This window comes from Aplysia californica, unplaced genomic scaffold (assembly GCF_000002075.1).
Source record: "Aplysia californica isolate F4 #8 unplaced genomic scaffold, AplCal3.0 scaffold00835, whole genome shotgun sequence".
NCBI lineage: Eukaryota > Metazoa > Mollusca > Gastropoda > Aplysiida > Aplysiidae > Aplysia > Aplysia californica.
Window position 1 is genome coordinate 199126 of NW_004798105.1, and position 12771 is coordinate 211896.

The 12771-nt window shown below is 43.3% G+C and overlaps 2 protein-coding genes across 2 annotated transcripts in view; one reads left to right on the forward strand and one right to left on the reverse strand.

Annotated features, from left to right (window-relative positions):
- The window catches only part of LOC101855602 (actin-like), a gene marked incomplete in the record, with an annotated part of 14373 nt that extends 12757 nt beyond the window's left edge, over positions 1 to 1616 (reverse strand). The window contains 1 exon segment of the mRNA XM_005109962.3: positions 1436 to 1616.
- Positions 1617 to 1767: 151 nt separating this feature from the next.
- LOC101855829 lies at positions 1768 to 6186 on the forward strand. The gene is made up of 2 exons (XM_005109963.3): positions 1768 to 1941; positions 4065 to 6186. The coding sequence occupies exon 2, from the start codon at positions 4127 to 4129 to the stop codon at positions 5837 to 5839; it is 1713 nt and encodes a 570-aa protein (XP_005110020.1). The 5' UTR covers positions 1768 to 1941; positions 4065 to 4126; the 3' UTR covers positions 5840 to 6186.
- Positions 6187 to 12771: the final 6585 nt, after the last annotated feature.

A 12771-nucleotide genomic window follows, 5' to 3' on the forward strand; every position in this document is an offset into this window, starting at 1 on the left:
GGTTACGGGGCTCACAATTGCATATATATATATCATAAGGCCATGAGAGTGCGGGACACATTAAACATTAATCTTTTTCAGTTGGTAGGAAATTTTGAATTTTGCCCGGGTGGTGACTGAAGCCTAGATCTACTCTTGTCGATTTTGGACCACCAAGGGATCTTTCACGTGCACAACTTGCACTCGGGACGTCTGAGATCTTTCGCCCTTACCTGAGAAGGCTAGGTGTAGATCTTCCCTACCATATTATTTTGATCTGGGGTATGGCTGAAAGACAGCAGTAAGAAGGAGCCAGGGAGTAACAGTAGAAAGAGTCAGAAGCCCAGAGGAGGGGGCAAAGGAGAGGAGGTGAAGGGGCGGGGGCAGAAAATTGAGACGCAAGCAGAGGACAGAACATTTCTAGAGAGCAGGAAAGGAGGTGAAAGGAGACAATTTTAGAGGATAACATTCTTCCGTCGCTGCTCGGATTCGAACCGGAGGCATTTGAATGAGAGGCGAAAACCTTAACCTCGAGGTCACGAGAGCTCCCTTTTAGAGCATCATGGTTGACGTCAACTTTGTAAGGACCCCCCCCCCTCTCAACTTCAATTGGGCATGTCGTTCAACACGTTCGGTATAAATCTGCACCTGTGGTATTTTGTTTCTGTTCACTGAAACCCGAAAAGAAAGAACGCGAATGCCATTTGTCACGTGAACAGTGAACGTTGCTGTTGAAGAGATAAGACAGAAAGAAACGGGAAACAATTTTTAAAAAATTAATTTATATTTTAAATTCCAATTTGCAGTTCTAAACCTCGATTCACGCGAGGGTTGATAGGGGTGACAGGCATCATAAAATGATGATGTATGATCTGGATCTTCACAGGTCTAACAGGTAGGATATAATTATGATCTAATTAGATCTTCAGATTTTCAAGGAAACAGCTATTCATGCATCCGGGGCGATCATTACGTGCAGCGGTACACGAGGGTACCCCTTTATCTATAATAACCTATACGTTCGTCTGGTCTATCCTATACAGTGGATTTACACACACTGTTGGTTGGAGCCCACTGGTGATATAAGCGATCGGGCATTGAGCAATGGATAACACCAACATGATTCAAGTTCAAGCGAACAGGTGAGAGAGAGAGTTATAAAACGGTGTTTGTCCTAGAGAAGAGAGTCACATGATGGGATGGGTGGGACCGGGGTCAAAGGTTGAGAGAGAGAGAGAGGGGGGGGGGGCGCGAAGCGTGACGCAGACGTTTGTAGGACGAGAGAGGCGTGTATGTACGACAAACTGACGTTCTGGTAGAGATCTAAAACTAAAACAAACAGTAGACACCAGTCCCTGTACTGGCACATAGTAAAAACTTCTCGTTCCTGCTCAGAGAAACGGACTGGCGGAAACACTCACCAAAACTAGCCTGTCCTAGCCTAGCCTAGCGTAGATAGATCGAAGCCATCGTGAACCAACAAGTCCCATCATGCAGTGGGGGGATGCGAGCCAGGTCGTAAGGGAAATACCCTCAAGTTTTCCACGCCCACTCACCGCCAAGCGACAGGAGCAGGCCCGTGTTGTCTTCAGTGGGTGGGCTGGCAACCAGGTCAACACACAGCGAAGCCCGGATTCCTTTCTATTTTTAGCTACAGTGACTCAGAGCTTTCCTGGCGACCGTGACGTGGTGGCCATGTTTACACCACGTGATGATACGTCAGCACTATTACTATGTTGCTAAATTGTCATGGCCTATAAAAAGCTCTGAGCAACCACGAGATCTCACATTCTACTTCGGTCGCTGTAGCGGACGTGACTCTCCAGTACTTGTGATAAAGCAGATTTGACGCGGAGGACTTGTCCCCTTGTTGCTGTTCTCGTGTTCACGAACGGACTTCGATCGACAACTTAGTTCATCGGGCCCAGAGAATTGGAAACTTTACCTAATTCCTAATGAAAGGTATGTTATAATGTGAAGGCATGGCGTGATTGTGGGTAGCCTATCCTCTAGCCTCTATGCTAGCCAGATCTAGATCTATCTATAGTACATGCGGGGCGAGGGGAACACATGTGTCTGGTGGGGCTGTCTAGGGGGATTCGCCCCGTGGTTATAATAACGGACTTAGCTTCGAAACTTCTAGATGGAAGCTATCATGGTGCAATCGGTTTGTAAGACAAGGGTAGGCTATAAAAGATCTGCTTTCTCTCAGTTATGTTTCGTGTCCGCGTGGTGTGTATAGACGTAGACCGAGGCAGAAGAGAGTTCGGAAACTGTTCCTTTGTGACTTAGCAGCTTGTCGTGCCGGATGAAAGATCTGGCCTAGCCTAGACTATGAAGCGGATCGCTGAATCTTTGTGACCACATGATTTATTTTTTTTTGACGGTTGGTTTTCATATTTTAAATTTTTATCTTGGTCTACCAATAGGGCAAAATCTATATTAGATCTAATATCTAGATCTAGATCTAGATCTAGTATAGACGTCTAGATCTAGATTCTAGATCTAGATCTAGAATCTAGATCTAGATCTAGAATCTAGATCTAGATCTAGATCTAGTTTTAGTTTTAGTTTCACTCGATTACTTTCGATCTAGATCTCTCCCTCTCTCTCTCTCTCTCTCTCTCTCTCTCTCTCTCTCTCTCTCTCTCTCTCTGTCTCTCTCTCTCTCTGTCTCCCTTTCTCTCTCCCTATCTCTCTCCCTCAATCTACAAAATTAGATCTAAATCTACTGCATGAAGATCGAGCCCACATTTATTGGCTCCCCTTTTCTAGAGCCTGGATCTAGATTTAATCTAAAATCTAGATCTAAATCTAGAGTCTAGATATTAGAATCTAGCTTCTAGACTCTAGATTAGTAAAAGTGGTAAATTTCTACTTTTACACCCACACACAGATACACTGATATGAAGGCTAAACTGCCATAATTTTTGCTGCAAAACACACATGTGGCCACTAAAACCCCTGCAAATCAATTGTTTTCATGTAAATATCAATCCTAATTGCCAAAACATCAAATCATTGTGAATTTCAGGGGGGCATATATATACCCCCCATGTTGTTAAAAATAAGTCAAATATTACTACGCCACTGGTCCTAGTTCTGTTTTCAAACATCAATAACTCAGTAAATATTGATTTGCGCAAAAATGAAGGCCATATATTCGTGTTCAGCATGCAAAATACTACTAGAAATTTAATAAAGTATATCAAACGTGTACATGAGACGGGTGTATAACTTGCAGTTTAAGCTGTCATATTTTATGGCCATATTTTTCTAAGGCTGGGGTAAAATGAACAAAGAACTTTTTTTTTGTTTGTCTCAGTATGGTTTGAGTGTGAGGGTGAGGAAACAACGGTTTGTGGCATGGTTTCTCAAGTTGAGTTTTTTGGTGTGTTTTTTTAACTGTTGGATGTTGGAGTTTTTCTTCCTCAGAAAAAAATTTGGGTGAATCCACAAATAGATCTAATTGCACAACTGAAATTATATGGAGTACGCAAATCAGCGGGTAGCCTAGCTCAGTGTGATCTGTTAGGATCAGACCCTTGAGGTTGAACTTTAAAATTTTGTGAAAATAAGAGAGCTCATACACATGGTTTTTAAAATGTCAGACATTATAAGACATGGTATTGACATTCCGTTTTGGGTTAGGCCTACTAAAAATCTTAAGCAAGTTCCACAGCCTCGGGTTATTATGTCCCAACAATTAATTAACATTACAGTCTTGTTGACATATTTATATATAAAGGGAAACTGACCACTGCCACCGGGGATGAGTCGACGATAATTTTCCATGTCATTACAGTCCAGACGTGACCATGATTTCTGATTTCCTTCTTGTATTTTTAGACTGCACAGAGACCTACTCTCTAATTCAGATTCAGATGTGTGACCTGTGTGTGTTCACAGTCATACCGAAACAAACGGTCACTTTCCATTCCCCCCTTACTTTTTGTTGCTTTTAGAGTCTACATTATGGTGACGTTGTTTAAGACAGACATTTCATTTTTACCTGGACAATGGGTGACTGTGTTAAATCGATCATTTCGACTGTCCTAATTATAGCTCTATGTTTTTCTCACCAGGGTATCTTGCTGCATAGAGGGACTTTGAACTAGGCAAATCCAGTGTGGCTTACTTGTTAAAGATGACAATGACATCACAGAAACGTTTCCGCCACCACCACGATAACAACGCCGCTGCTCGTTTTAGAGACTTACCTCCTCGATTCAAACGCCAGAAATCATCGTCGTCACCAAAACCTGCGACAGAAACAGATCCAGTAGACCAGGAGAATGAATATTGTAGGTCGTCACCGGCATTTCGTTCCGTTTCTCCACAGTTGAATCAGATTTCTATTGACAGTTCGCACTACACACACTCTCCGAATTGCGAGAGTGCGCCTTACACACACACGCCAAACTGTGCCATGAAGCAACCGCTGAGGACGTACAACAGACCTGACCCACAGGCGTGGTCTCCCAACACTAAGGAAGACGCCTTGCTACATGTGGACACTTCCATGCTGAAGTATGCACTCAGAGGTTCGCACGCCGGGGAGTACCTGGTACCACCAAGTTACTGCACCCCTCCCCCGTCGCCCTGGGGGATAGACAACGGTCAGAACAACAGTACAAGCGACGTTCTTTTACCGTCAGAAATATCTACATACCCCTCCAGCCTCCAGTCTAGTCCTGCACTTGTGGACAGTCGTGACATCATGTCGCCATACCTCGAGATGGCAAGAACGCCTTACGAAGATGTGTGGGTGGATGACCCGCTGATAGAGGGGAGCCCCGTGGAACCGAATACCCAAACTGTGACAAATCAGAACTCCCCGGCAAAGGAAAATGAGGAAAAGCGTTCAGTTGACCTCTCAGACCCGGACATAAGGACAATCGAAATGCTCCGCGAGCTGGAAAGAGTTGCTGATCAGAAAGAAAAGGAAGACGAGTCAGATTCTGGAGTTGACAGGAAGAACCTGGTGTCTCACCACCTGCGGATGCTGATGTGTGCTGTGGACCGCTACACCGCCGACATAGAGGAGGACAACCACACTTCTCAAGTGGCCAAAGAAGATTCCAGACCTCCAAGTGTAGATGTTACCCCTGCGACCTCCGTGCGGAGCCCCCCAGGGCGGACAGACCCCGTCAAGTCAAACGGGTGGACTGTTAAACAGTCGAAGAAACAGGCAAATGCTGCCAGAGAGCTGCCTCAAAGAAAGAACGGAGTCTTGCAGGGGTCGAAGATGGAAAATATGCAAGTTCCGAAACCTTCAGTCGATGGTACCTGGTCAGCAGACACGCGTCAGGTTCAAAACCAGTCCAGAAACAACCAGTGGTCAGGCATGGCTGGACAGTCTCGGCCGCTGTATAACGAGTACTGGACCGTGAGCAGCCCGCCTCCAGCACAGGGTGGCATGTTGCTTCCCATGATGAGCCCGACTAAAGTGCTATCGACACCACCACCACCTTCGCTGTCGACACCGCCACCACCAACACGGCAGATTCTGTCAACCCCCAGCAGGACTCCCTCTCCCCATCCCCCACCCGCCCCCCGAGCCATCACCTCGGCCAAACCTGCGACACAGCAAGCTACGACACACCTGACTGGTGGCTTTGTCGTCAACTCTTGTCATAGAGCAGCAGTTTTCCCGTCAGCAGCCCAAACAGTCGTCAATGGCAACAGTATCCAGCAACTGCAACCAGAGCCAGTGTGGGGTCCTCTCTACCCAGGCGCGTGGTCCGAGTCGGACGGCACCGGTTGGAACATCTGGTCGAGTCCTTCCTTCTTCAATGTCTCCGGGCCGGCGGATTACGTGGGCATGGCCAAGGAGAGGAAACCATTGTACAAGCGATAAACTTTCACTTTTTCTTTGATATTGTAAGTTATTATGGAAGCCCTTTTTTTTTCTCTTTTCCCCATACTTAAATGGTTTTACTGCTACGATTGCGAGTCGTGGGATTCATGAATGTGGCTCAGTCTTTTAAATGTTTGTTATTTTTTGAAAAATGTAACATGGAGTATGAACAAACAATTAAGCCCTCTTCCGTAGTCGACGGCGTAAAAGTGTCTTGCAGCTCCGGCACATGACGATTACTTGTTCTGAGAATGTTGTTTCACATGAAGAAGTTGTGACTGAGCAGCAATGTGTAAAGTGTAAATGTGTAGTGTTGATGGTATATATATATAGAGAGAGTAATTGAAGAATAAATGTGTCACATCGCAGTGAAGTCAGGCGCTCGTCAATTTTTTGGCAAATGGAGTTATCAGTGTCATCTTAGAAGTTGTTCTTTTGCCTTGCTTTCGATGAAAAAAAAAAATCCATTTATCTTGAATTGAAGTCGAGATTTTTGCGATTGAAGGGGGTGAGGGTCGCCTGAAGTAAAATTAGTGAGAAAATGGCGCCAAAGTTTTATAAGTGACTTCCATAGAGCTTTTAAGAGTCCTTGGAAACTGCAAATTTAGATTTCTTGTGCCTTTAATCAACGTTTTTGCATAAAAATAAAATCCACTCATGAAAGTGATTTTAAATGGACAAACAAGACGTTGAGCCAAAAAACAAAAATTTGAGAAAAAAAATTCCAAACTGGCCGGAAAATGCTGGTTTCTCGGATTTCATCATTTTGACGAGCGCCTGATTTCACCACGATGCCTCACAAATGCATTTCTGTACATTGTGTAAGGTTGTAAAAAGATGGAGTACCTGTGTACATTGACCTGGCAACAAATTGTGATATTGTACATGTGTGAATAGTGGGATTTCCTGGCATAGATGACTGTACATTTCAACCCTTGTAAAATAGAATCTCTGGCAGGTACTCTGTGTAAATTTTCATTCATATTATGAAAAATGACGTTCAAAGCGTTTTAAAAGCTTTGTGATAAACAATGTTCACTTTTTGTGAACTGACTGGCTTTCAGATCTCCTAGAAAGAAATGATGATGAATAAAAAGTTCTACTCTTATAATGACATGTGCTGATACATGTTATTTCTAGAAAATATTTCAACATTCGCCCCATGCCATGCTACGCCATACCAAAACTCCTCACTGGGGCTGTATTATAATAGTAGTAGTCTAGTAGGATAAGGCTGCTTCAATCAGTGAAATCTCTTAAATGTTGGGGCGGGGCTATGAATTTCTTTCTTTCTTGGGGTGTTGTAACTGTGAGACAAACAGGTATTTTTGTTATATATATATATGGCTGAAGTAGTAAGTAGTGCCTGTTTTTTTATTTTATTTTGATGTTAGTGTTAACACTATATATTACACACCTTCTATTTCATCCATATGGGTATATGAAGGAAAAAATTTAACCGTTTTCCACTTTTGTTTCACTTCCTTGGGGGAGGGGGGTCTTTTTAATGGGTCGTCTTATGTGGTGGTTTCTGTGTCAGCATGACTATCATTACAATGAGAAGAACTTTTTTTTTCACAATTCTTTGGAGTTTTTTTGTTTTGTTTGGCTTTCATCATTCAATTTGCATTCTGTAAGGTGAAATAAGTTCTGGGGAAATTTTCTCCTTGTCTGTGATCTGAGCATGACTTGTGTGTACATGATGTATATGACGTTCTGGCGGAGTTGTAAAAAAAATACCTGATTACATAATAATATGTATATATATATATATTCTATGTGTGTTAGTCAGTGTGATCACTGTCCAGCATCAGTGCGATTGTGTGTAATTGTGAACAAACTGGTAGTACGTGCTTTGCCTGAATGCTAGCGTTTAAAAGTGTGGGAATTATCCCCCTTGTAAGTGGGCATCTTTTTGTTTCCGTTTGTAATCTGACAGACTGTTGGGGCTCAAGGGAAAAAAAGCTGTTGGAAGAACCGGGAATGTCTGATTCTTTTTGGTTGTTTGTGTAATAATGTTATTCATTCTTCACTCTACCACCAAACTCAAATTTATACTTGCTTGACTGGACTTTTGGTCAATGTGTGTGAGAGAGAGAGAGACAGTGCTGTTTGACAAGTTGTGCATGAGAGGGAGCGTGTTGTTCGGCAAGTTGTGTGTTATGATTGTACGTGAGAGAGAGAGAGACAGAGGGAGAGAGCGTGTTGTACATTATGATTGTTGCGCTATATATATGGATGCATGCTGTATGTACAAATACATTTAACTTATGCTTGATTCATACTCTACTGTAGAATAATGTATTTATAACTATTGTTGTTTTTTTTGTTTTCATTCCACACAGCTTTCAATAAGTCAAAGTGATCAAAACTAAATCCAAATGAAAAAAAATTGCTTCTCACTTCCACTCTTGAGGGTAATGTATGTTCATCATTCATGTCATGTGGGGGGAAATAGTTTACAAGTACTTGCAAAGACCACTCTGCATCATGTTTCATTCTTTGGTGTTTGCTTTTCTACCTCATTTTTACCCATTTCTTTTTTTCCGGTATTTTTGCTTTCTTTCTGACACATGTGACTACTGAGAGACTGACTGTGAAATAATTATAATATGTTGTCTGCCCACGTGGCTGGAACTGACCTAGATATCTCTCCCGCATGGTGCGGAGTTTGCTCCTACTCCTCCTCCTACCAAACATCTGTCGTCTTTATCTATCTCTTTCTTTTCTGTTTGTTACACCCTTACACCTATCGTCAGCACCTGTATGACCTAATTATGTTACAGGTGCTGTAAAACTTACGAAAACTAAACCACATTCAAAATGTTTGGTGTTTCTCCTTAGAAGCTTGTCTAGCCTCACTTCTATTTAAACAAACATAACTAGAGCTAATTTGTCATCGGAACTGAAACATGATTGGTTTTTGTTTGTTGTTTTGGTTGGGGTTTTATTTTTGTTATTCTAAAAAGTTGATTAGTTGAAAGTGAGAAGTTGAAAGAAAGCAACACTGGCTTATGATGTACGAGAAACATCCTGTATTGTTGTGAGAAGTTGCTGGTACTGGTGTGGATTTTTATACCGCGATACCGCTACCCTATTTGTCGCATGAATACCTGGTTGCTTTTCTTTTATATGCTTTTGTTTTGGGTTGTTGTTTTTTTTTTGGGGGGGGGGGGGGGGAGTTGTTTTTTTTTAAAACTTGAATGATGAGGATGAAAATTGAAACATGCATGACCCTGAATAAAGTGAAAATAAGTTGATTTGCAATGTAAACATCAAATCTGATTTTGACTCGTGTTTTATGAATGTTTGTGAGTCTGTTGCTCTCTAGTTTATTCCTTCATTTCTTCCTTCTCTATCACTCAGATATATATTTGTCTTCTCTCAGCAGGTGGCTAGGGGGTGCCACTGGAAGGTTGTGTCCTATTTTTTTCCCTCTTGTTTTTTTTTTTTTGTCTTGCTTCTTCCCTGCACTACACTACGTGACACAAGAGACCTGAGTGGTGTAGTAGACACCTCACTGTGGTGTAGTAGTTAGACACCTCGCTGTGGTACACAGGAGACCCGAGTGGTGTAGTAGTTAGACACCTCGCTGTGGTACACACAGGAGACCCGAGTGGTGTAGTAGTTAGACACCTCGCTGTGGTACACACAGGAGACCCGAGTGGTGTAGTAGTTAGACACCTCGCTATGGTACACACAGGAGACCGCTGTGGTGTAGTAGTTGGACACCTCACTGTCACACACAGGAGGCCCGAGTGGTGTAGTAGTTAGACACCTCGCTGTGGTGCACAGGAGACCCGAGTGGTGTAGTAGTTAGACACCTCGCTGTGGTACACACAGGAGACCCGAGTGGTGTAGTAGTTAGACACCTCGCTGTGGTACACACAGGAGACCCGAGTGGTGTAGTAGTTAGACACCTCGCTGTGGTGCACAGGAGACCCGAGTGGTGTAGTAGTTGGACACCTCGCTGTGGTGTAGTAGTTAAAGTTAAAGTAAACACCTCACTGTGGTACACGCACAGGTGACCCAAGTGGGGAGAATGTTTAAATGTTACTTGGAGTGTGTCGGAGGGTCCCCTGGGATGTTGCTGTATCTGACTCCTCTCTGCTGGTTGGTCCAGGCAGGTGGGACGCTCGCCTCTCAAATGATCTAAATTGTGTCTATGGACACGTAAAACACCGACATCTTTCTTTTTTCTTTTTTTTAAAGCACATCATGCTTTAGTCAGTTTTAGTTGAGATTTTACGGCGCTCGCAACTGCGTAAGGTCATATGAGCGCCAAGGGGTTGATGTCGACAGAGAAGTCTTTACAGGGAATCAGGCTTACTCTGCTCACCTCTGTAAATTCAACAGCATAAAGTCCACTTCGACGATCAAGGCGTCCCGGAAATAACGGGTCACAAGAGTGTGACAAACCAAGTAGAGAAAAAAATGACGATAGTATGGATTAAGAAAGAAAAAGCAAACATCATGCTTGAACCGAGCATGTGACAGAGACAAGGATGATGACGACATTTTCCCCACTCAGAGCACAGCACTGTAGAAATAGTTGAGATAACCCTTGGCCTTGTGCTGTCTCCGAGTATCTCGTCTTGACAGTTTGGGGGAATGTGTGTGTGGGGGGGGGGATATAGAGAGGACATAATGTGCGTCACAGAAATGTACTGTCTGAACTCCTCTCGGTTTGTCACTGGCATACATTGCTGAAGCAGCCTGCCTCCTAAATGATCTAAACGGTGTCCATGGAGATGTAAAACATCTACAGTCTATCATAACACTTCCTGCCATTGCACCGTCTGTCTCACTCCCTATATCTGTGGATTCTGGCTTTTTTTTAAAATAACAGGACTTATAAAACACTCCAAACTCTGTCTCTCCCCCACGTCTGTGGGGACAGGGGCACCAATAACAGAGGGCTTAGAAAACACTCCAATCTATGGCTCCCTATTGCGCCATCTGTTTTTCACACACGTCTGTGGGCACTGGAGCGCCAACAACTACAACAGAGGGCTTATAAAACACTCCAATCTCTGACTCCCTATTGCGCAATCTGCGCCATCTGTCTCTCCCACACGTCTGTAGGCACTGGGGCGTCAACAACAGATGGCTTAGAAAACACTCCAATCTCTGGCTCCCTATCGCGCCATCTGTCTCTCTCCCACGTCTGTGGGCACTGGGACGCCAATAACAGGGGGCTTAGAAAACACTCCAATCTCTGGCTCCACACCTGAGTGACCATGTCTTTTGTACTGTACCGGTGCCGCCCTTGCCTTGTGTCTTTTGTAACCCCCCCCCCCCACACACACACACAAACGCACACACTCACAGAGAGATCGTTACCCAAGCAGCATGGTAGGCCTACATACATGTATTGTACTGTGGGACTGTGTGGTGAGACTGGCAGACTGGCACAATATCCCAGGACTCTCGGCCACTGAGGGCAACTCTTCCACTTCCAATGTTTGGGGGCAGGACTAGGACAGACCGTACAACATAGGACTAGGACACACCGTGCCACGTAGGACTATGACATCGTGCCATATATAGGAGTAGGACAAATTATTCCACATAGTACCAGAACACACAATGCCACATAGGACTAGGACACACCGTGTCACATACGACTAGATAGGACACACAGTGCCACATAGGACTAGGACACATTATTCATTATTTCACATAGGACTAGGACACACAGTGCGACGTAGCAGTGACTTACAATAGAACACACCTTTCTATTGTTGCGTAAGGATTGATCAAGGCCCATCTATCAACACTCAGGGATGTCGTTTTCCTGTTTCCCTCCGTGATTTTCTCTAGAAAAACAGGTATTGGCTTAAGCATAATTAATTGTGTTCTGTTTTACCACCCCATTGTCGAAGGTGTGTCTGGTAACTGACTGTTTATTTACAAACTCAACTCAGTAAATGTTCAGTTTGTTCACAAAACCCACAGAGCCAACACCGAGGATTCGTGTGTTTCAAACTGGAAGGCTGGCCAGTTGTTAAGAGGAAAATATACACACCGATATCATAATAATATAGCTCCAGTTTTAGGGTCATTGAGCCGTTGTAGATAATACTGAACCGTGAACTCTTGGTTGTAGTTTGTAGTCTGTCTCAAGTCTCCAGTCTACCTGCGAGGTTTCGATCGTCTGATTCCGCTTGGTTTGAGGTGTGTTGGGATCGATACTCTGAGATCGATAAAGTCAGAACAAAAGGTAAGAGAATGATTTATTAATCTCTCGTTTTATGGTGTCAGACGTGTGGATGAATGAATGAATTAATAAATGAATGAAGGATGAACACAGAGTTTTTAAGTTTACAAGAGTTTTACGGCACTTGCAACACAATAAGGTCATATAAATGCAGAAGATTAGGGGTGTTACAAGAGAGTAACAAACACAAAAAAAGAAGGAAGGGAGATAAAGACGATAGATGTTTGATAGGAAAGAAGGAGCAAACGACACCAGATCACTCGCCAACCACCCACTAACTTGACTAACTCAAACAGAGACAGGGCTGGTCATTTGTCACTTGAGATAGTATGATTACTTCATAATAGATTTTAGTAAGAGTTTTATTGCGCTTGCAGCTAGGGTCATAATAAGTGCCGAAGATTAGAAGTGTTACTAGAGAGTAGCATAGAAAGAAGGAGAGAAAAGGACGATATAACATGTTTGATAGGACAGAAGGAGCAAACCACAGCAGAGCACCCGCCAACCACCCTCTGAAAGTATGTACTCAGAAGTGGAGAAGTTAGAAGAACACTGAGAATTAAATATCTGCTTAGACTTTGGGAAGAAGTTATCATTATTACTAGTACCGGTAGTTGTAGTATATCTAGTAGTAGTAGTAGTAGTAGTAGTAGTAGTAGTAGTAGTAGTAGTAGTAGTAGTAGTAGTAGTAGTAGTAGTAGTAGTAGTAGTA